Source organism: Mastigoproctus giganteus, chromosome 6, assembly GCF_048544385.1.
Source record: "Mastigoproctus giganteus isolate SK-2022 chromosome 6, ASM4854438v1, whole genome shotgun sequence".
Classification (NCBI taxonomy): domain Eukaryota; kingdom Metazoa; phylum Arthropoda; class Arachnida; order Uropygi; family Thelyphonidae; genus Mastigoproctus; species Mastigoproctus giganteus.
The window spans coordinates 236019663-236043160 of record NC_143580.1 but is presented as its reverse complement, the minus strand read 5'-3'; the positions used below and the strand labels follow the sequence as shown (position 1 = coordinate 236043160).

Here is a 23498-nt window from a genome sequence, read left to right as displayed (position 1 = left end):
CTTATACAGAGGGACAATCACCTCCTTTTCCCTGCTAGCAAAATTCCTATATATCATTGACAAAACCCGATGACCTGCCTTGGCAGCCTGTCTGCATTGCTCAGAAAACTTCATATCTCACTGCACAATTACTCCCAAGTCCTTTTTCATTTTCTACCACTGTTAGTGTAGTACCACACAGTTAGCACTTTTCTCTGGGGTTCCTTCTACCCATATGCAGTAGAAGAAAATCTTTATTGTACAGTAAAGATACAATACTGTGCCCGCCACAGCCAGGAGGCCAGGGGCTTGACAATGATATAGGGTAATATAAAAATATGTACAGTATAAAAATTTGTGCAGTATAAAAGATTACATAACAATTAAAAACGTAGCATTAGCCATTCAATAGATATGAGTATGTACATAGATGTGAAGCAGACAGTACACCAAGGTATGTACACGTTCATATGTACAAAGCACATATTTAAGCATATTCACACAAGTCAGAATATTTCACAGTGCCACATTATTGTTCGGTATTGCATTTTCTTGTGAAGACAGTTCGTCGATTTGCCTGCGACGTGCCGTTATGCACCTCATAGGAGATAGCAGTATTAGTCGACATCAGGGGCCAAACAAAAGGGGAACAAGTTCGGCCAACGAGCGCCTGTAATTGCGATCAGAAGCGAATTTCTGCAGGTCAACTCCGATCATTAGCAGGGCTTGTACTGTAGGAAGTACTTGTCCAGGTAGGAATCTGTCACTGATCTTCAGCCTGTTCCGTTGTAGCTGAAGTAGAGGGGTGGCTCGTAAGGAAGGAAGTGGAACATGCCACTGGCATATATCCCAGAAGTCAGGGGAGTTGATTTTGCCAACCAGCATTTTGACTGTGGTCACAGTTCTCCTCATGCTGATTATTTGAGGCAGCCGTGGGATTTGGAGTTGGTCGGCCATGCTGGCGGTCCTCTGCTGAGGGGGGAGTCGATGTTTGTGGGTTGCCCACTTCAATATCCAGTATTCACTGGCGAAGATGGGCTTCATGAGAGAAGGTACTGCGGATGCCCATATTTCAGAGGCATACAGAAAGGTAGGATACACAATGGTTTCCAGATATCTGATTGTGGTTCTTGCGTCTGTGTTATGAAGAAGATGTTGACGGGCAATCCAGCGCATTCGGTTGATCTTGCGTAGAACACATTCGATGTGACAGTTGAACCTAAGGTTTGGGTCGAAGGTTACACCGAGATCTTTGTGTTTAGTAACACTTGGAATAATTGCGCCCTCCAGTGAGGGTTGTATGAATGTGGGACACTTCTTCAGAGAAAAAACCATAATAACGGATTTTTGGGGGTTCAGTTTGAGACCGAAATGGTTGAGATGGCTAGAGAAAGCTGTGATCTTATTACAGATTTCCGATGTGATCACTCCCCTGTCGGCTGATGGTGGTATTTCCGTTAGGAACTTTATATCGTCGGCGTAGGTAATGACATCATCTCTGTTACACACAAACGGAATAAGGAGGGCTGTAAAAAGTAACCCCGATAAAACGCCACCTTGCGGCACACCAGCATTGATGGATCGGGTATAGCAGAGGTTACGATGAGTGAGGTACACTGTTCTGTTCCGGAGGAGCGAGTGCAGAAAGTACTTTGCATTTGTCAAGATTAAACTTCAGTTGCCACTTCTCAGCCCATCTGCCCAAATTTTCTAGATCCTGTTGCAGTAGCACACTGTCATTAACAACATTGCCAACCTTTGGATCATCTGCAAACTTCGACACTAAGCCTGATATACCTTCATCAATATCATTGATAAATATACAAAACAACAGTGGACCCAACACCGAACCCTGTGGGACTGCACTAATAACATTAGTCCACGAAGAGCAGCACCCTCTGTCTTCTCCACTCAACCATCCTTTTATCCACTGTAGCAACCTACCCTTAATACCATTCTGCTCCAATTTGTACATTAGTCTTCCGTGCGCAACAGTGTCAAAAGCTTTCCTGAAATCCAAGTATATGATATCAAAATTATTTTTGCATCCAGTTCCAGTGTAACCACATCATAGTATCCAATCAAATTTGTCAGACAAGACTTTCCCTTAACAAACCCATGCTGTGTCCGAGCTATAAATGAAGTCTTGTCCAGATGTGCCTGCAATGCATCTTTAACCAGTGACTCCATTATTTTACCCACAATAGAAGTTAAACTAACTGGTCTGTAATTACTCGTGTCACCTTCGATATAAATTCGATATAAATTGAGATATATATCGATATATATCGATATATATTGAGATATATATATATATATATATATATACGGATACGTATTATATATACGTATCCGATATAAATTGAGATACAGAGCATTAGTAGCTACAATGCACCTATAATTGCTTTCCCACCTCTCATTAAATACAAAAAGATTATTTGGTACCAAACGTGTCCTGCAGCAAAGAAGTTGAACAGCTCTTTTAAAAAGGGTTAGATTTAAAATGAGACGCGTATTTCGCGTTTAATTGTTTCCTTATTCATACAGTGATCTGGGTACTGTTATTGTTTTTGTTTTGCCCCCACAACCTGCTTTTCAATCACGTTGTAATGCGTGTTATGGTACGATCTAACCACTGACATTAAGGAACTTGTATTCGTATTCTGCAGGAAAAATGATCAATATTTGCTTGTATAAACAAATCTCGAGTTTTATGCTGTTATAAATCGGTGTAACTCTAAGTTGATTCCGGTTTAGCATAACACTAAGGAAGTTAAGACAAAGAGGTGAAGGTGAGTTGTTGTATCCACAAGCCTTGTTGTTGTTGTTGTAGAATTTTAGGCGCACAGTGACTAAGGCCACATTGCTCATTTTATATTGTCTGTAAATTGCGTGTGTCCTGAGGTCGATTTTCTATTTGCTGGACGAAAAACCGAAGTTTCCGGGAGAAAAAATCCTCGCCTGAGACCGACTAACCCAGCCACGTTGTGAAAAGGCCCATAAAAATTCTTCCCGTCATCGACGGGACTCGAACTCAAGTCTTTTCCTCCCGATGTGGGAAGGTCGACGACCCTACCAAATGTGCTACCCACGAGGGCGGGAGAATGAGTCAGTTCTGTAAACGGCATGTACTGCATGTCTGCATGTATCACACAAGAACTGTGAGAGGAGTAGAAATGGACCCAATTTCCCCCACCCCCGACTTTCCGGGGGGAAAACCAATAAAAATTCATCCCATTGAGGGGATTCGAACGCAGGTCTTTTCAGCTGTGTGATTATACCAACTATGCTACCCACGAGTACTTCACTCTGTACGCTGAGAAAAGATAAAACTTTCCCCATTCAGAAACTTTTTACAATAAAGGTAGAAATATATATAACTATTATTTCTAAATCTCTCTCTCTGTAGCCTCCCCGGGGGTTTCTCTAATAAACACGCTTTTGCCTTGAAAGTACGACTGGCTATTTAACTATAACTACAGAAAATCTTGAAAGTTAGGTTAGTGAAATCAGATTAAGCCTAAATCTCACCAATACCCGCCGCAAAATAGGGGGGGGGGTACTCTCATGGAAAGCATCATCATCTGGAGAGGAAATTTTGCACTCACCACGCAAGCGCTTCAGTCAATAAAAATAAATTACTACAAAGGTTTCGGGGTTTTTTTTATAAATTCCCGAGGCATTTTTAGAGGTGGCCATGATGCGAAGAACGCTAATGAATATGAGCTCACCGAGAGTTTTAGGGAAGTGACCTTCACTTCCTCACAAAGAAATTCTCCAGGATGTTCTTATCTTTCCGACTGATGAGAAAAATGGTGACAGAACTTCTCTTATCAGGTCATGTGAACCAGCTACAGGGCGTTAACCTGCACGAGCGAAATATTTCCCATTCTCAGCATTGCATTGGTAGGCGTCCAACAACATTGACACTGTTCCATTAGGAAAAGGTGTGCACGAGACATCATTTTCTCCGTCAGTTTTTTACTCTTTTGTCTGTTTTGTAAACAGAAATAGCAAGTAATCTCCAAAGACAATTCTGTCATTATCTGACAGAAGAGATTTCGCAATTACAATGCTGTATTTCTCCATTAAAAGCATTTTGAAATTCTTGAGATCTATCCATGGGAGTATCCTTGCATATTACTGCTAAGTAAGCTAGGGTGTTAATCTCAATAAACTGTCCTTTAAGGAAATCTTAAATCTTTTACTTTTGTGGAATAAACACTGGACTGGAGTAAGAAAAAATCGGACCAAAGCAACAAGACTTCTTCCTTCTCAATGGTCCTGCGCAAAAATTAATAAATAAAAGGGTACTGGCCCATTTAATACTAATATTCTCCCGCTTATGGTAAAATCATTCACAGCATCAAGAGGTTATTTTGCTCATTTTTTAAAAATTTCTTTTTAGACTCAGCAGCTCTTAAAAAGTAGTGTGAGGTGATTTTGCCCAATACGATGTCAGGCAAAAACGACCTCCTTTTAAGATACTTTACGTTGACTAGAGCAACAAGCCGTGATTTCAGCTTTAATGTCACTTGTGTATGCCAGAATGCCTGCCAATGTGTTTAGAAAAGACGACGGAATAAATTAGCATATGGAACTGAAAGACTTTGATGTTGTTCAATAAAGGGATTCACTTTGGTGATTTGGCTGTTTCGTATCAGCCAAATGTCCACCAAAGGGAGCAGAACATTTTACTAACTGGACACAGAACTGGATGGGTGTTATGAAGCACACCTTTAACACTACACTACACTATTCTGAAGAATTACTATCGATTACCACCTTTTTGTCTTCTCTCACTCAGCCAATCCTGAATTCACTGAAGGATCTTACGAATAATCCCAGATTGTTCAAAGTTACAATAACCACATTTCGTTATAACATGGGCATCCACTTCTAGGAGTAATAGCGATAGGAGGGACGGAGCACTTTACGTTGGACTATGAGGCCAGGTTGCCGATATAACCTGTTTCTTCTCACCTACAGACTTTGGATCTGAGTTCCATTTAAAAATCTATATAAAACATTAGAGCATGGCATACGGGGGGGTAGTCTTCCGCCCTCAACGCTAAAAGAACTATAGAACTATTGCTACATCATGTGGAGTTAGTATAAGGTGCTAAGGTTTGGTGTTTAATATTTTGGCCCAACAGAGATCTAAGTAGCATGCTCTACTTATGCTGCATTGACATCTGTATTGTACGTCGCAACCAGCTATTTGTTACAACCAGCACTTTTCAATTCACGTCTGTTAATGGCATTAAATAAGTTCTAGTTCTGTCAGATTGCCCTTCCAAGGAACAAACGAAAGCAACTGTCCTTTAACGAAGACAATATACTTCGAGTTTTTAGGCACAAAACATTTTGACTCATCTCTAGCATAAAAGCCAGCAATTTATCACACAATTAATAGCTTTGAGTACTGGGGAGTATTCCGGACCCTCCTAGAAGTGGTAGACCACCTTCTATCGGGATTACATTCGCGACTTAACACTGGAGACATGCAGAAGGCGTGACGTTTGCTACATTTCGCTGCTTGAATGAGCTCAAACACAAGTAAATACAGTAGAACCTGTCGTTTATGAGTTGAGTAGCGTGTGACCTCACTGTCCCAATTAAACAGGTGCAAGCAAGTTAGCGTTCCTTGTCGGGTCACAGCCAGGTTCTAGGCCAGGAAAATACCTTGAAGGCCGCTATGAACATATTTCGAAGATCGGGCATTGGTTGTCTCACTACTCGGATGCTGTGTGTGTGTATATGTGTCTGTCTGTCTGTCTGTATGCATTTCCTCTTTTTTTATGAATCCTCAATGCTAAGGAAACAGGTTCGTAACACGGATGGCAAACCCACAGAAATCCATCCTTTTTGGGCTTTACGAAAAGACCAGTAATATTTTCCAGTTAACTGAAGAGCACAAGGGCAATCTATACTTGGACAAAACATAATCAGTAAATTTTAAATGTGCGCATTGTCACGCAATACTTAAATGCGTGCTTTTTTGCATTAAGGATCTTTTGAGAATATTTATCACAACAGCACACCAAGAAAAAGTGTCAAATGACTATAATCCGTGAAAAAAAACAAAACAAAACATAATACACATTACTTATCGGAACAGTTTTCCAGCAAACAAACTTACCATACAATTGCTTACAAAGAAAAACAAATAAATGACTAATCACAAAACTTCTAAAACAACTTAAGATGGTGGAGTTTCAAATAAGTATTAGTATTAGCAAGGCCAAATGATACAAGGAAAAGGGATATTTTCTGCATCAGCTAAAAAATAAAATAAATAAATAAATAAAATAAAAAGATAAAATAAAACAGAATATTCATACTATTTCCATCCCAACAAGGTAGCCATACAATTCCGCTTTGAACTTAACCACATTCACTGTCTCTACGACGTTGGGAAACAACTTATTGCAATGTTCGACAACCTGCTGCCCACAGAGGAGATTCAATCTTCTGTTATTCCCTGAGAATATATTTATGAGCCCTGTTTGTCTTTGTTTCACCTACGATGGAGAACAGGCCTTCCTCATTGATTTTTCTCCATCCCTTCAGTGCGTTACACACCTCAATCAAATCTCACCTTACATATCTAGTCAAACTTTGCAGTCTATGTCTTCTAAGTAAATCTTCATACGCACATCGATTTGCACTCATCACTAATACGGTGACTCTTCTTTAAACCCTCTCCAGAAACTGTGTTTTTTTTTTTTTTTTAGGTGCAGTCTCGAGACCTCGATACAATATTAAAAATGAGACCGAACCATTGGCTTGTATAGAGGGGAATTATAATAACGCCCTTCTCCCTACTAACAAAGATCCTATATATCAAGGCCAAGTTACCCAGTGCCTGCCTTCCTAGCCACCTGTTTAAGCTGCACGGAAAATTTCATGGCGGACTCAATCATGACACCCCAGTTCTTTTTCGTCTTGAACCACTTTTTTTTTTAGTTCTCCCTCCACTCCCCCAGCTCCTTCTTCTCTCCAGCCTTCGGTCGGCAACACCCTCATCCCAATTGTGTCCAGCCATCGTGATCTGGGCGTTGTATTCGACCCAAAACTTCGATTCAACGCCCACATGGATATGCTCCTCACACGTGCTTCAAGACTCCGGTGGATAGCAAAACAGCATCTCCTTCATATCACAGATAAAAAGATAACCGTGAGGTACATAAGAACAGTTATCTTTCCACCTTTACTCTATGCTGCTGAAATTTGGGCGTCAGCGGCACCGTCAATAAAGAAACCACTCTTTGCCACAGAATTCTGGCTCCTAAAGTGGGCCAACAGGAAGCACAACCTTCCAGCTCTGATTCGTACCACACAGCTTGCCAACTCTCTCGGAATTCCACGGCTTCCCACCTTAATCGATGACCAACGCCTCCTAGCAACAGTCAAGATGATAACAGGCATAATGGCAACACCTTCATTCTGGGATACCTGTGGCTGGAGGATCCCCCCTGCTGCCCTTAGGGCCAATCCCGAGCTCTACTCGCTTTCAGCACGACTCCATCTCTCGGACAGGTTCCTTCCTCAGCAGATGCTCAAGCAAACCCAGGCACTGGACGCCGACCTGAACAAATTCGCTGCTGACCGGACTTACCGGAAAAAAATTATGACGAGTAGGACTAATCAGCAATGACTGATGTATACCTTGCACCTGTTCCTGTCTGATTGAGCTGGTGCTCTTATCTCGATGTTAAACCAGCTCAAGCAGATTTAACTCTCGTAAGGAGTTCTCTCCTTTGTATTATAATATGTTTTCTTTGTAAAATTACCTTTTTGTAAATAATTGTTCAATTTTCCCAAGTTTGGGAAACTGTAAGCCCCTGGCTTTATGGCCGTGAAGGGTAATAAAAGATTATCTCTCTATCTCTCTCTCTCTAGCTTATACATGACTCCAGGACTTCATTTCCGTTCTTCAAATGCATAATCTTACATTTAGAAGCATTAAACTTTCGTTGTCATTTTTCCGACCATATATGCAACCGATCCAAGTCCTTTTGAAGTAAAATGGCTTGGCTCAAATTGTTAACTAGACTATCCACCTTAAAATCTTCAACAAACTTTCACCGCTTTCCTTGAATACCTCATCAATATCATTTATGAAAGTTGAACTCAGCCTGAAGAGTGAACATTTATGACAGACCTACGTGTCCTATCTTTTAGCCAGTTTACGATCCAGCGTAGGATCTCACCAGTAACTCTAACTTCTTCTAGTTTATATAGCAGCCTTCCATGAGAGACTGTATATCAAAAGCTTTATTAAAATAAAGCTTTTGATATACAGTCCTGATATATAATCACAAAACTGTTACCTGCATCCAAATGTTAAATGACTACATAATATAATTTTCCAGACTGTTCGGACATGACGAACCCATGGTGGGATCTACTGGGGATACCACTGAAACTGCCGTAGCCTCAATGGTATCCTGAAAGACTTTGATGTTGTTCAACCTAGAGATTCACTTGATTGAACAACATCAAACAATTGAACAAATAAAATTTATGCACCTTAGCCCTGACCACTCGGCGCTAAGGTGCATAAATACACTTGCTTTGAGTGATCGGGATTCGAGCCATTGACCACTCGGCTACGGCATTATCCAATCTGCCCGTGTGGACGATCACACGGTCAGAATGGATAAACAGAAAATTTACTTATTTTATCGAGGTGGTCCTGAATCGCATCCTTAACCACACACTCCATGATCTTCTCCAGCACAGAAGTCAAACTCACTAGCTTATAATTACCCAACTGCTGTTTAGCGCTACCAGTGTAGATTGGGGAATCATTAGCACTTCTCCAGTCCAAGCGGATCTTCCCGGAGTCTAATGACGCTCTCATTCGTATTTCCAATGGACTGATACACTTATATGCAGTCTTTTTAACTGTAACTGAATATATATACCATCCTACACTGGACTCTTGACTTCATTTAACCTCAGTAGCTTTTCTAACAAATGCTGCTCTGAATAATTATTTTACAGTAATCTGATCCTTAACATTCACCAAGAGATTCGAGCTTGCTTTCTTCGAGCTTGCTTTCGATGTAAAGATCGTTGAGAAGTATCTGTTTAAGTCATCTGCTATTTCTGCTGGGCCTTCCACTGCAACAAATTAAGGAACTGATTGTGTTGCAGTGGAAGGCCCAGCAGAAATAGCAGATGACTTTCCCTTTAACAGTTTATGATAATTAATGGTTACACACAAGCGCCCTCTGAGTACAAATGTAATTTTGCCAAAATACTGGTAAAAAAGGAGCTATTAATATTAACTTTTTAAATATTTAGATAGTTAGAAAAAAATGTGATTATGACAATTAAAATTGTTTATTAACTACTATTTAATTAAGTAAAAAACTATATTATTCCTAAAATGCCCAGTTTTCAAGGGTAGCCATAAGAATTTTACTGATTGTAGCCCTTCCAGTTGTACATTTTTTCATTTTTATGTGCAGTGCCTGAAGGAAGAACTTTTGATCCAGGAAATAAATCTCCAAACTAAAATTCAACACGAAAATAAGCCATATAACCTGAAGCGTGAATGGGGATAGGCGAGCAGCAGAGCGCCGCGGGCGCAGCTTGAGAGGGGGCGCATACACACGTTCCAGTAAATTGGAACAGGAGACGCACTACAAGACACCTGGCAGCTACGCAATATTTTGGTATGCCTCTGATATAACCATTACTTATATTGTACGTTCCCTTCGTAGTTCTTAAAATTTCGAAAATAAGGCAGGCATGAAGGCTCTTTTGAGTTGTCAAACTAAATTGAACTTCGTTCGATGAGTATTATTTGCTTACAAGAAGCGAAACAACATAGAAAAACAAATTAAACATCATGATCTTTTTTCTCCCTTATGGGCTTTTTACTCCCCATGACGGATACTGGTACAAAGTGCATAGGGTAGTTTGTTGTGTCCGATTACTATTATTATTGTTATTATTACTATTTGTCGAGAAATTCTCTTACTGTCCTACAGGTTTTCAGGATCGCGTCTTTCTGGAGTTCTATGTAAGTACTCTCTTGGACTCCTATTGCTGCTTCGTATGGAGGTTCTTTGGCACCATGCCGGTGGTTGACTCGGTGATCGGGATGATCATTACTTGTTCCAAATGCCACATATCTTTCACTTCCTGTCTTAAGTCTGAGTACTTCCTGATCTTTTTCTCGAACGTTTTCTGGAGCTTTCTGGTGTTGGGAACCGCTATGTCGGTCAGGTAGGTAGCCATTTCCTTCTTGTCGATGAGAGTTGTCTGAGCTGTTGTGCGGGATCGTCTTATCCGCTATTATGGCACAGTCCCAGTATAGTCTGAGTAGTGGTCTCTAGCGGTCTGAAGCTCATACTTGTAATACGGTAAACTTTCTTTGATCAGTCGGTATTTTTGCACTAGCTTATGATGTATGGTCCTAGCCACTTGGTCATGTCTGTGCGTGTACTCTGTCTGGATGATCTCCATGCATCCTGCGTTGATGTGCTGATTGTTGCTGGGGCCAGATGGCATCGACGAATTGTGTCATTTCTTACTGCGGGATCCCTGGCGAGGTATTTTCTATAGTTCCTAGTATTGATAACCTGATCTTGAATGGCAAGCATGACTCCTTTGGTCTCGAGGAAGAGCTTTCCTTTCGTGAGCCAAGCGTTGGAAGCCACGCTCCTTATCTATATAGCCTTGAGAGAAGTAACTGTAGTGTCTGCTGTCTGGTTTCTGTCATAATCTCTTCCATCTCGGAGTTCGTCCAATCTATGATCCCGAAGGAGTACGTCAGTACTGGGACTCCGTAAATTGGCAGTGAACATGTTCCCCCATTCAGCTTTGATTTTAGCAGGCTTCTCAGTCTCTGATGGTATTTCTCAGTCAAACGGACCTTGGTCGCCTTGTGTTATAACTGGTGAGCCTGCATCATCCCCAGATATTAGTATGTCTCTCCCTCTGTCATGAGTTTACAAGTTTGTATATGATACGAAGGTTTTGCAGGTGATTAATGATAATAATCGGGGTAGCTACTGAAACAAGACCTAGAAAATTTAAGCATATTGGGCGGAGAAATGGCAGTTGAAGTTTAATAGTGACAAATGCAAAGTAATACATATGGATAGCAGTAATCTCACATTAACGTACCAACGAAACACACCTAGGGGTAATTGCGCGGACAGGCTGCCACGACAGCTCATTGGGTTTTGCCAATAATAGACAGGAACCTCGCTCTTTCCCCAGATGTTGGAACAAAATTCCATGGTAGCGCTGATTGGCGATTTGTTTGAAAGAAAATAACGCCGAAAGCGAAAGAGAAAATCCAATTTTTTTGATGCAGAGAAAGCAATATTTGTAATGGGCTTATGCCCACCAAGTTGAATCACCATTGAAATGACTCCACTACCTGGACGGAACTTGTCTGTCCCAGGATTGACACTACCCGGATTTGACCCGCTCGGATTGACTCTACCAAATATATCTTCATGCAGCTCACTACTAAAATGACTTCGCCACCTGGACGGACCTGTCTGTCCCAGGATTGACACAACTCCAATTTGACCTTCTCGGACTGGACTCTATCAACTATGACTTCACGCAGCATTGCTACCAATGCCACGTGGCGATCCTGAACCCGTGCTCCCTTTCACGGCCCTGTTTCTCTCCTTTTCCCCTGTCGGGGGGAGGTAAACGTCCCCTTGTCTCCTCCGCCCCTCTTTTCTTCTGGTGGGGCACGGGCCTGCCTCACTGATTTTGGGGTCATCTACTCTATCGACCCTATACTTCTGTCTCCCATCTCCCAGCCTTCAGTCTCCCCGCCCTCTCTAGCTTTCCAACTAGCGTTCATCCCATGTCCAAATTATCCTAGCCCTACACCCAAAATTCTTAATTCCACACTATATAACTTAAAACTCCTTTGGCCTGACCCAACCCAAGCGCCCCCTCCCCTTTTTTTAAGGTCCTAGCCACTGAATTCCAGGGAAATTAGGTGGCAGGACCTGCCAGAGTACTTACTTAAAAATACTCGTGTACCTGGCCTGCCTCCACGGGGCAGGCCAGATATACGAGTGCAATGTGGGCAACGTTGGGCCTCAGTAGGGGTCCAGCGGCTAAATGGCCAGATGAACAATGGTACACCACACTACACCCAACAATATCCATACACTTTTAAATCTGTGGCCTTTACAGTGTTCTGTAACACACGACAATGTAGACTACGCGAAGATGTGGGAAACCCCTGGTGCCGTTAGACCCTAAACACACTTTACACTTTATGACCAAGACAATGACGTGAGGAACTTTAGTGAGCTTTTTTTCACTCCGTGGCTGAGTTAGTCGGTCTCAGGCGTAGATAGCAAGGTTTTTCCCCCAAAAAAATGGGTTTTTTTCGTCCAGCAAACAGGCAAATCGACCAGAGAACACACGCAATTTAAAAACAAAATAAATATGGGTAGATGTAATCATTTACAGGGGACCCTAATATCATAATTTGGTATGCCAAGACAGATTAGAAGTCAGGGTAATCCCCAGCAGAGATATACGATCTTGCGTAGAAATCAGAGTGTCATCGAGAATCAGAGTGTCATCATGCAGAAGAATTCTTTTTGCGAGATATGAGGCAGCACTGAGTTTTAGAAGGATCGAAACCAACTATCTCCGGATCAGAATTACAAATGATTAGTGGAGTTGGGAGAATGATAGAGACAACAGATAAATTTGGCAGAATGTGTTAGAGAGATCTTAAGCCAGAGAAGATCGAACAAAGGAAATTCCAAATTACTAAGTATCTGACAAGGAATATCAGAACGGACATATGCACAAATATCATCTTTGAACTTAAAGAAATCATACAAAGAATAATTCGGACAACTGAGATGAACAGTTGTCCGAATTCAACAGTGGTTGAATCAACCGATATTTGCAAGAAAAAAGTACACCAGTTTGACAGACTCTAAGTGAAAATGCACATATTTGTGAAACGAATGAGAAAGTTTTTGATAGATTTAGATCTTTTCGCAGATAAGTTTGTTCTATTATTTTGACAATTCATGATGTATTCAAAAGCAAGAAAAGGTGGCGAGGACATGCTGTATGAAGTAATGATTTTTGGATATGGCATACTCATGGGAAGAATATACCGAGCTCCTTGACAAAACGTGGTCTTGACAATGCCCCCCGCATACACACTACTCAGATTCCCTCCATCACTATCTGGCAGCGTAGAGGAAGATTATACACTTGCTGATCAGGAAGCCTTCTAGAGAGTTACAAATAGGTTGTTCCTGTGGATTATCTAGTGACCGACATGCTAACACCGTTTTAGAGCTGTATCCTCGAAATGTAAGGAAGATTGGATCACGCCATGATGTCCATCATAACCTCAAAAGACATTAATCATACTACATGATGGAAGAGATGGGAAGGAGGGGGTTGCCGACGCTTTGTTCTGGAGAATAAATATGAGTTCCATCACTTCAAGCCTGATATAAGCAAAGTGGTGGTTTTGAACTGGTTGATGAGAGTCATCTACCACCTTATACTTCTTATTAAAACAGAGGGGGGCGGCATTCCTCCGTGTTGTGTGGGCGTCACACCTCGAACCCTTCTTACGTTGGTTCTCACCTGGGTGGTCACCTCCAGTATGCTAGGTGCCATATTTCAGGATTTGCACAGGAGGGTTATACCCAGAGTTACTAACAGTCCCCAGCATCGTGAAGGTATAAGTAGAGGATTTGGATGTCACAGACCGACCGGACTTTGCCAAAATTAGGTCTACTCGACTTGAATGTCACCCGAATATCAGCTCTATCAACGTTTTAGACTTCCAGGTAGCAAGCATAGCTTGGCATACCTGAGAGAATGTCTGTGACAGCCTTCAGGACCATGAAAGGTTTCAATTCTGCAAATTACAGCATCTGGATCCTAGGCTCCAGCGATGTGATCTGAGGTATTTAAGGCTTCGAATGGATTGAGAAAGGCCAATGCTGATGGCATTCTTTCTTTTGATCAGACTATACATGAAGGGATAAATTCAAATTGAGGAAGGATGGTTGCAGGATAGATGTGCGGATTTTGCCTTCAGCCAGCAGGTGGTCGACTGTTGTTATAAACTTCCATCTGCTGTTGTGGAGGCGGGTAGTGCGAATAAATTCAAGCAAAAACTAGATAAATTGTTAGAGGATGAGGGTAGTGCGAATAAATTCAAGCAAAAACTAGATAAATTGTTAGAGGATGAGGGTAGTGCGAATAAATTCAAGCAAAAACTAGATAAATTGTTAGAGGATGAGGGATTTTTTTTTTTTTTTTTTTTTGCTGATGCTTTAAAAGCTTGCTTTCTTGGGTCATTTGCCACTAATAGCAATAGTATGCTACTAATAGTAATTTCGGATAACATGTGGCATCCAAATGTTGCTCCATTACTTTAAGAAAACACTTCCCACACCATTACCATTACCATCACACAATAATAATAATAATAATAATAACAATTACACCATCACTACAGATGTGTCCATGACTCAATCTGTCTTAGCCATATTCTGCTCCTCTATCGCCGCGAAAGAGCAAGAATTCGTCAGACCATGCAACATTTTTCCAGTCCTCTACTTCCAACTGTAGTTTTTCCCAAGCACAACTTTGCCGTACCTTCTTGTTTTTTGCTGACAGGGGTGGAACCTCGTTCAGTTATCAGCTGTGATACCTAGTCCATGATAAAGTACGATGAGCTGTGCATTCCGAAATGCCGCTCTGGTTATCACTTTATACCGCGGTTGTTATTTGATACTGTAGCTTTATTTTCCTGCACGTCTAGCAAGCTTCCATTGGCCTCTCGCATCAACGAGCTGTTTCTGACCACAGCATCGTCTCTTGTTGGAAGTTCTTTGGTCATTGGACCACTTTTCGAGTAGTACATGATTGTTGCAGTTTTCGAAACACCATCGTTGTTGCAGTTTTCGAAACACCCATACCAGCGCCTCTGGTTCCAACTACCATGTCACGTTTAAAGTCACTTAAATCTTTCAACTTGCTCATTTTCTCACTGAATTAAAACTCAGAGAATCTCTATGTATCTGCCCACCTTTATATCGTTCAGTACGAACACGTGATGATGTTATTGGAGCCGTGCGCCCATTTCATAGAAAAGGTACGTTGTAACTAATGACTTAGCCACTTAGCGTATTGTATTATTACTTTATCAGACAATAGTATTACATAAGTACATTTTTTAAGTACTTCATAAAATTAATAATAATGTACACCGATGAGCCAAAACATTATGACCACCTACCTAATATGATGTTGGTCCTCCACGTGCAGTCAAAACAGCTCGTACCCGGCGAGGCATGGACTACAAGATTTCTAAATGTGTCTTATGGTATCTGGTACGTACCAACACGTAACCAGCAGATCCTTATGGTACCTGGTACCAACACGTAACCAGCAGGTGAACTACGCGCCGTAGTTCACCTGCAGTTGCTTCGATTTGCATAACGCTGGTCATAATGGTTTGGCTCATCGGTGCATAATATTCTGATAGGATAAGAACACGAATCTTTCCCTTTTATTCACTTATTTTAGTAAGCAATTGTTTGAATAGAAAAGAAATACTATTTAAAACTTACAAGCACTTTCTCCACGATATAAAGCATTTTATTATTGTCTAAATTATTATGTGAAAGAACAAGCAGTCACACTTCTCGATAGATTTTCCTCTTCCTCTTAAAGAGCCGAAACTACAAAACAATTCGAAGAATTTTTATTGTTTGTTCTTGGTAGAGAATGTAACCTATGTTAATACTAAGATATACAAATTTATACAACTCAAATGAGATTAAGTGATGGTTTATTTATTTTTTAACAGAGAGAGAGAGAGAGAGACTGTAATCGAGTTGAAAGATGGTGGCGGAAAGGAAGAGAAGACATGTCAATTTAGATTACAAAAACATGTGACTAGAATATTATAAAAACCGCTAAACAAATGCATCAAGGAATACCACAAATATACCACAGTAAAATGACATGGAATAAGGTATGGTGTGGTTAGGCCAAGTTTGAAGTCCTTTATATGGAAATAATATAAATCTTATTATGGTTAATAGCTATTTCCTTGTCAACCTCGTCACACTGTTGTGAAACACTCTGGAGATTATAGTCCACGTTGGTGGTCTTGTCAACGGTTGTAAATTCCACTACTGCTCAGGGAAAAACGTTTCATAAATCATCGAACACAACCAAAGTCGGTCAAAATTGGTGAAAACTGACTGCAACTGAACTCACTTGATCTTTTATCCTCCGCCATACAATAAGCGAACAGAGATATATTTGGAAATGCTCCAAAACGTTGTTCTTCCAAATATTCAGCAATGGAACCACAAGATTAAATAAATACATATATATATTTTATACAAGATGGTATTTACTCACGCTTCTGAACTGAATTTTGATCGGTTTATATCCAATTTCAACCAAGGTGGACAACGAGGACCAATTTCACCCCATAAAATTTGTTTTTATGGTGAAATACTAGGAAGAAGTGAATGCCAGTAAACCCACTAATTTGGGCTAATTAAAAATTTAATAATATCTATATATACTGGTGTGCAAAATTTAAGGACCAGCCAGGTTTTTATCTGTAGCTTCTCGTAGGATTGGCCTGGATATGGGAAAAGCATACCAAAGGAACCTCGCGAGGTACAGAAATGATGAAGGAAACAAAACGGTACAGAGGGACTTTATTCAAATATGGCAACATAGCACTGGCTGCCATGATACAGATGCATCACTTCCAAAGATGGAACAAAGGGAAGAGGTGGTCCTCAGTAGGAGATATGGCCACTCCTAAGAGGCGGCTCTGCACCGCCTATCCATACTTAGAACAATGTTGTTAAGTTCTTGCGGTAACGTCGTCCATTCCTCTGTCAGCGCCATCTTCAGCTGGTGAACATTTTCTGGTAGGTGTGGATGTGCCGCTAGGCGTCTCCTCCAGAGCGTCCCATATGTGTTCGATGGGATTTAGATCGGCGGTGGAACAGGCAAGCCAATCCATACGAACAATGCCCTCACTTTCCAAAAGCATATCAATAGCTGCAGTGCGATGGGGTTTGGCGTTATCATCCATAAACACGAACTCGAGGCCAATGGCACCACGGAACAGATGCACATGGGGAAGGATTACTTCAGTACAGTAGTGTGCACCGGTTACAGTACCGTCTTCCAGTATCTAGAGTTGTGTACGTTCATCTAAGATAACGCCTTCCCAGACGAGAACACCTCGACCGCCATATCGATCCCTTTCAGTGATGTTTGCAGGGTGATACCGTGTGCCAACCTCTCGCCAGATTAGTTGACGTCCAGAATCGCTGCTGAGACCGAATCTACTCTCATCAGTAAAAAGTACCTTAAGTAAAGATTTTGTAGTTGTAACCTTTAGAAATAGTGTTGGCCCTTAAATTTTGCACACCAGTGTATATAAAACGCTTCTTAGCTATGCTGCCCAAATTTTCCAACTGCATAATTGTTGCCATCACCCGTTACGCGGTTCACCTCGCATGACCACCACACCGGACATTCTTTATTAATTTTTGTACTAACGTTTTACTCGACTGAAGAAAGGCAACCTATGCCTGAAAGCTATCGATGTATGTTTATTTTATCCGTCTTCAGTTTTAATAAACCGTTCTCAGTTTTAAGAAGTGTAAAATTGCTGAACAGTGTGTAAGAACTTTGAGAAAATGCAGAATAAATGCTAATGAAACATTAGAAGAGAGAGAGAGAGATCTAATAGAGAAAGAGAAGCAAGATTGGAAATGAGAAGACGCCACAGGATTAATCAAATAGAAGGACCGAATGCGAATAATCAACAAGCTGTAATTAATGTGGAAGAGCATGACATAGGAATTATTAGTTACCACTGTGAGTATTCCAATGCAAGATATTGGGGACGAGTTAAGCACATCGAATAAATACACTAAATGCTGTCACGATGGAAAGGTTTCACTTGACCCACTGTCTGAGACACCTACTGTATTACGAGAGTTGCTTACAGGGTATGCACGTGAGGCAAATAACTACAGAGAACATATACGAGAGTACAACTCAGCAATGGTGTTCGTATCAATGGACGCAGAGATTAAATCACTGCCTGGAAATGGTCCATACTGTTTTAGAATACACGGCCAGATTTACCATTTGGTCTCACCGCTATATCCAAAAGAGGCAAATAAGCCAGGATATGGACACCTTTATATTTTCAATTCTTCTGAAGCAACAACAAAACGGCTTGAAAAACAATCAAACCAAGGGTCTATGGCCGAAGTAATGCAACAAGATGTTGCGACAAGTTAACCCATTTGCTGAGTCATATAAACAAATGCATTAAACAACCCAGGCCAATTCGACAATTAATGTGCGCATAGCATTTATAGAAGAACCGGACTTAGATAAGAGACGATGTAATGCACCTACATCCAAAACGGAGGTTTCTGCAATATTTATTGGAGAAGATGGGGAACCACCTTAGAGATATGTTCATATATCCCACAGGTGACTGCTGTAGAATTATATTACCACCTAAACAAGAATGGTGAAGACTGAAGGACCTAGATTAAACTATTTACGCCATAATCAGAAAGATGGTGTATGTTACGCCGGGTACAACTAGTTGTATTTAATATTTAAAATAAGCGCGTAATTATGGACAACCCTGAAGTAACAGTAGTGGAAGCCAAGCAGGGAGAAATAAATACATTAAAAGAAAAGACACGATCATCCTAACAGCTATCAGAACTTATATCCATTTTTTTTTCACAATATAGTTTATTTTTTCTTTCTATCCTAATTCACGCAAATAAATAAACCACTTAAATTTAATGGACACCGAACTCGCTAACAACACCCTGCAACTAAAGGATTTCTAATTCCATAAGAAGTTCCGTTTCCAAATCATTTAAATATGTTTCAAATAACTCAAACTCCAAAATGATGCTGCAAATCATTGACAAGCGAAGACTCCAGATTTCGAGTTCTTGTGAATAAATCATACACCATATAAATAAACTTCGTTTAATAATATCAATTATGTATTAAAAGTAAAATTTATTAACTCACTTTTTGTGAGTTAAATAAATTAAAGACTCGCGGAAAGCTGTCCTTCCGCTATTAATAGATGGTGATGTCGGAAAGCTGTTAAAAGTACTTAAAAATCTAAAAGTTGCCCTTTTACATTTTCAAGAAAGATGTAAAACGGAAACTTTTATGGAAATATAAAACCTATACTTTGATCTTAGCCGAGAAACAATTTTTATGGATATATAGTGTCATATTATGGCAACCCGAAAACGAATTCATCTTCCCATGTGTTCCCCGGTCGATTTGCCTGTTTTTTGCACGAAAAACCCGAGTTTCCGGGAGGGAAAACACCTTACTGTTCTCATATGAAACCGACTAACTTACGCCCGAAGTGTAAAAGGCGTGTAAAAGTTTCTCACGTCGTTGACGGGTTTCGAACCGGGGCCTTTTCCCTCTTTGTGGTGAGGATGGTGATTATAACCACTGTGGTACAGCGCGGACTTTTATAAAAGTATAAAAAGGAATGTCACACTATGATTTGTTTCGCTGGACAAAAAAGCCGAGTTTCCCGGGAGGCACCTCGCTATCTATGCCTGAGACCGACTAACTCAGCCACGAAGTGAAAAAAGGCCATAAAAGTTCCTCGCGTCATTGGCGGGATTCGAACCCGGTTCTTTCCCACCCAGTGTGGAAAAAACGGTGACGATGCCAGTGCTACCACACGCGCAGACTTCATGGAAGTATAAACTACTTCGGGTTATCGCACGCCAGAATACAATTAAACATCAAAATAAGGGGTAGTAGGGTTGATGGTACGTCATTTTTCACACGCCAAGGTCTTCATAATCGTGACAGAAACCTATTTTCCTGTAAAGTATTTCCTTCCTTCGGCAAGATTTGTTGACCTCTGCCGTCTCTCCCAGGCGGCAGAGGTACTTTGCACTGTACGCTTTACCGACTACGTCCCTCGATGAAAAAACTCGACCGCAGCATTCCTGGCAAAGAGTTCCCAGACTAACCTGGCGGATATAATAACCTGAAAATACGTTATTGCGATATTACCTGTTTGCTGCACGTACCAACAGGCGAAGGTAGAAACATGGCATAGTCTCTCGCTCTTTCCACTCCCAAATTGAGAATTCACTGCGAAACATCAAAGAGGGCTCATAAAATAAAAAAATGAGTTAAATATCTTCGGACTTCAGTTACAGTTACAAATACAGATGGAGTGTTCATTCATAAAACGAACGCTTAATTATAAGAATTACAGTTATGTGGTGAACAGTAATGGTTCTAATTCTGGCAAATAATGGAACAAAGTGCATTGGCGTGACATTATAAGGATAGGTTGAGACCTGTTTCGTGTCTCTCCCGTAATCTAACAATGTACGCCTGTATTTAACCTATAATGCATGTCCCTAAATCTTGACAGACAAGTTGGCAGACAAATACCTTTCCCTGCTACTAACCATCGTCTGCAGAAGCGTGAAAATGTTCTTCATAACAGATGTCGAGCATATGTTAAGGATATACAGATACACTGTCGGAACACGTAAGCAGTTATTCTACTTTTATTTTCAGCTCGGGAGAGCGAGGAACTTATTGGGCTGTTTTCTAGCTTTCAATTGTAATTAAAAATTAATAAATATCAGAAGAATAGTTTGTCACGAGAGGGCGTATTGCACGCCAAACGATATTTTTTAATGATGTACTATAAATCGTTTGGGTTATTTTCGTGGATAAATAATTAAAATTGTTTAATTGTCTACGTATTAACTGGAAATCCTGTATACACGATAAAATTATGTGTAGAAATTAAAAATCGTATATTTAAAATTATTAATTCCAAGAAACCATGGTCCCAGCCAAGCCTGCCACAAGTAGCTGACTGCAAAATTTAAGAGTTCGTTGCATTATAATTTCATAATTATATTATAATCATTATTTTTAATTATCTCCTCCATCCCCGTTTTGATCTCTGGTATGACCATAAAGAGTTGCAGGCTCGAATCGATTTTGGGCCTCAAGCTACCCCTAGGTTATGGCAGTGAGATGAAAGAACCCTTGTTTAATTCAAATTTTCTGTCCCTTTGTTTCGTTATCCGCACAAGACAATCTTCTTCGAAGGCTTCAGAGCCATATTTTTGTACTTCAACTTTCTATTGAATAAAATTTAATTAATCAGGAAAATTTTCAGATCAAATCATTGTAGTGTTTTAAATGCATCAGCAACTTTAGGCCATATTGCGACGCCCGTTTCCGGGAGAAAAAACCACGCTACCCTCGCCTGAGAACGCCTGACGCAGCCACGTTGCAAAAAAAAAAACCACAAAAATTTTCTCATAGACGGGATTCGAACTCAGGTCTCTTCCACCAGTGGGGAGGAGGGTAACATTATGAAACTGCTATCGTTATAATCAGTTGATAGTTATTAACAATAGAATGAACTGTTAAAAAAAGAGCTATTTTATATATTAATTAATTTAATGAGCCTGTATTGTTCTTATTTTTATAATTTCATTATTCAACCGATAATTTAGCAATATTTATTTCAAATTTAATTACACAAGCTAGAAACTGGTACAGTTAATTCGAATTTTATTATTGAGTCACTTATACCAAACACGTATCTAAATTAAAAGTGCTGTGTTAACAGGAGAAGAAATTTCTTAAAGTTGCGTTTTTTTAAGAAATTATAATATTAAATAAGATATTAAGTTAAATAAGAAATATATTAATATTATTTAATTCATTCAGGCAACATACTCTCGGGAACTTCCTATTTTATATGAAGTGACGTAATCGACTGACCTCGACCGCTTTGAACTATACAAGGAAGAAATATTTCATGGCTTTTTTTTTTTTTTAAACTAAGTTTTAATTCCAATTTAAAATATTCTTATAATGACAGAATTTTTGCTATATCAAAATACGACAACAAAATAATTTCTCTTTAAATGCAATCGATACATCTATATGGATTGCATCGAGATGCAATCGATAAATCTATAATAAATGTATAAAATTAATTAATCAATGTACAGTTAAAATCTTTTAATTCAAACATCAACACTAGAATTAATAAAACATATATTATTTTTTAAATGTAAATATATTTTAAGTTCTGTAACCTTACCTAATTTTTTGATAATTCAATTGCTAAATAATATAAGCGTTTTACAATTCAAAAATTATCAACGATTGTCGTTTGACACAAAACAGCGCCCTCTCATATTTACCTTGGTTACTAAGTTTATCTTACGATGTGTAAAGTATTTATGGAGACAATAAATTATAGAGACAAGAAAATTTTGAAATATTTAGGATAATATTTAGTTACATGGTATATGTTTACATTACAGCAATATAACCTCAATATAACAATATATATTGAGGAGAATCTTAATTTTATGAGATAAAAAGTGAGAGAGAAAAAAACACTTTAGAACTCATCAGCACGTTTAATTTAAAATGCAAGATACTAATTTAGGGGGAAAATAATAGGCCATAAAAATCTTGTTTCATTTATTTATTTATTTATTTTGGTTGAAGGGGACCTTTAAGACATTTCTGAAGCTGTAAAAAATCCATTATACTATTCAGTAACTCTTTTGAGGATGAGATAAAATTTTATTTTTAATTCCACTTTAATACTTCGTATTGACCGTTATAGTGATCTTTTGGGGGACCGTTTCTCTACGCGTAACCATGTGTCGATACCCCCTGAATGCCATAACTCCATCACACAGGCTAGCACTAAGTCGGAATAAATTCCTTACCTCTGCGTTTTTTCCACAGGTACCAAGCAGCAGCCAGACCAAGTCCGATTACCACCACAGTCCCTACGAAAGTAGCAATAACAATTCCCGCCACTCCTCCAGAACTGTAGCACAACTGTCCGGCACATACCTGAACTAACGCCGCTGCCACGGCTACACCAAACAGGTGAGCGGGCTGCATGAACACGTGGGAGAACATGGCCCTGCACAGACACGGTATGCAACTTAGATCAGGCCTACAGATGGACCATTCTCCGGACGAAAACACTATATACACACGCACACACACACACATACACAGGTATCCTCACTACGACGGCTGTTTGGCACGATTCGCAGGTTTGCACGTGTAGCGTCTTATCCTGGAAACATCCGAAGTTAAGGTGCATTCGCAGTGCGCGTGTCACGCAAACACCTTATTGCCCTTAGCAAATCACCCTTCCAGGAGACAGGTGGCTCCGTCTGGTGTTTGGATGCTTTACATATATGCCGATACCTTTCCCTGGGTTGTCGCAGTCTCCTTTACTCTTTGCCGCCGGCTTTTTCGGTCCGGTCATTCGCTGCGTCCCTGACTGGAGATTTTGCCTAAGGAAAGAAGGGGATAGGGTAGGGAGAGGAAAGATAGCTGTAGCCTAAGGCAAAATCTCCGTATGTCGACTCGAGTAGCGACGG

The 23498-nt window shown here is 40.1% G+C and overlaps 1 protein-coding gene across 1 annotated transcript in view; it reads right to left on the bottom strand.

The window, feature by feature from the left end:
* LOC150085105 (uncharacterized) overlaps nt 1-23201 on the bottom strand; it is a 121252-nt gene extending 98051 nt beyond the window's left edge. Inside the window, exon 1 of the mRNA XM_090376788.1 lies at nt 22827-23201. Coding sequence (XP_090232914.1) covers nt 22827-23121 — 295 coding nt within the window. The 5' untranslated portion in view covers nt 23122-23201. The remainder of the gene's footprint in view (nt 1-22826) is intronic.
* Between the last annotated feature and the right edge of the window lie 297 nt (nt 23202-23498).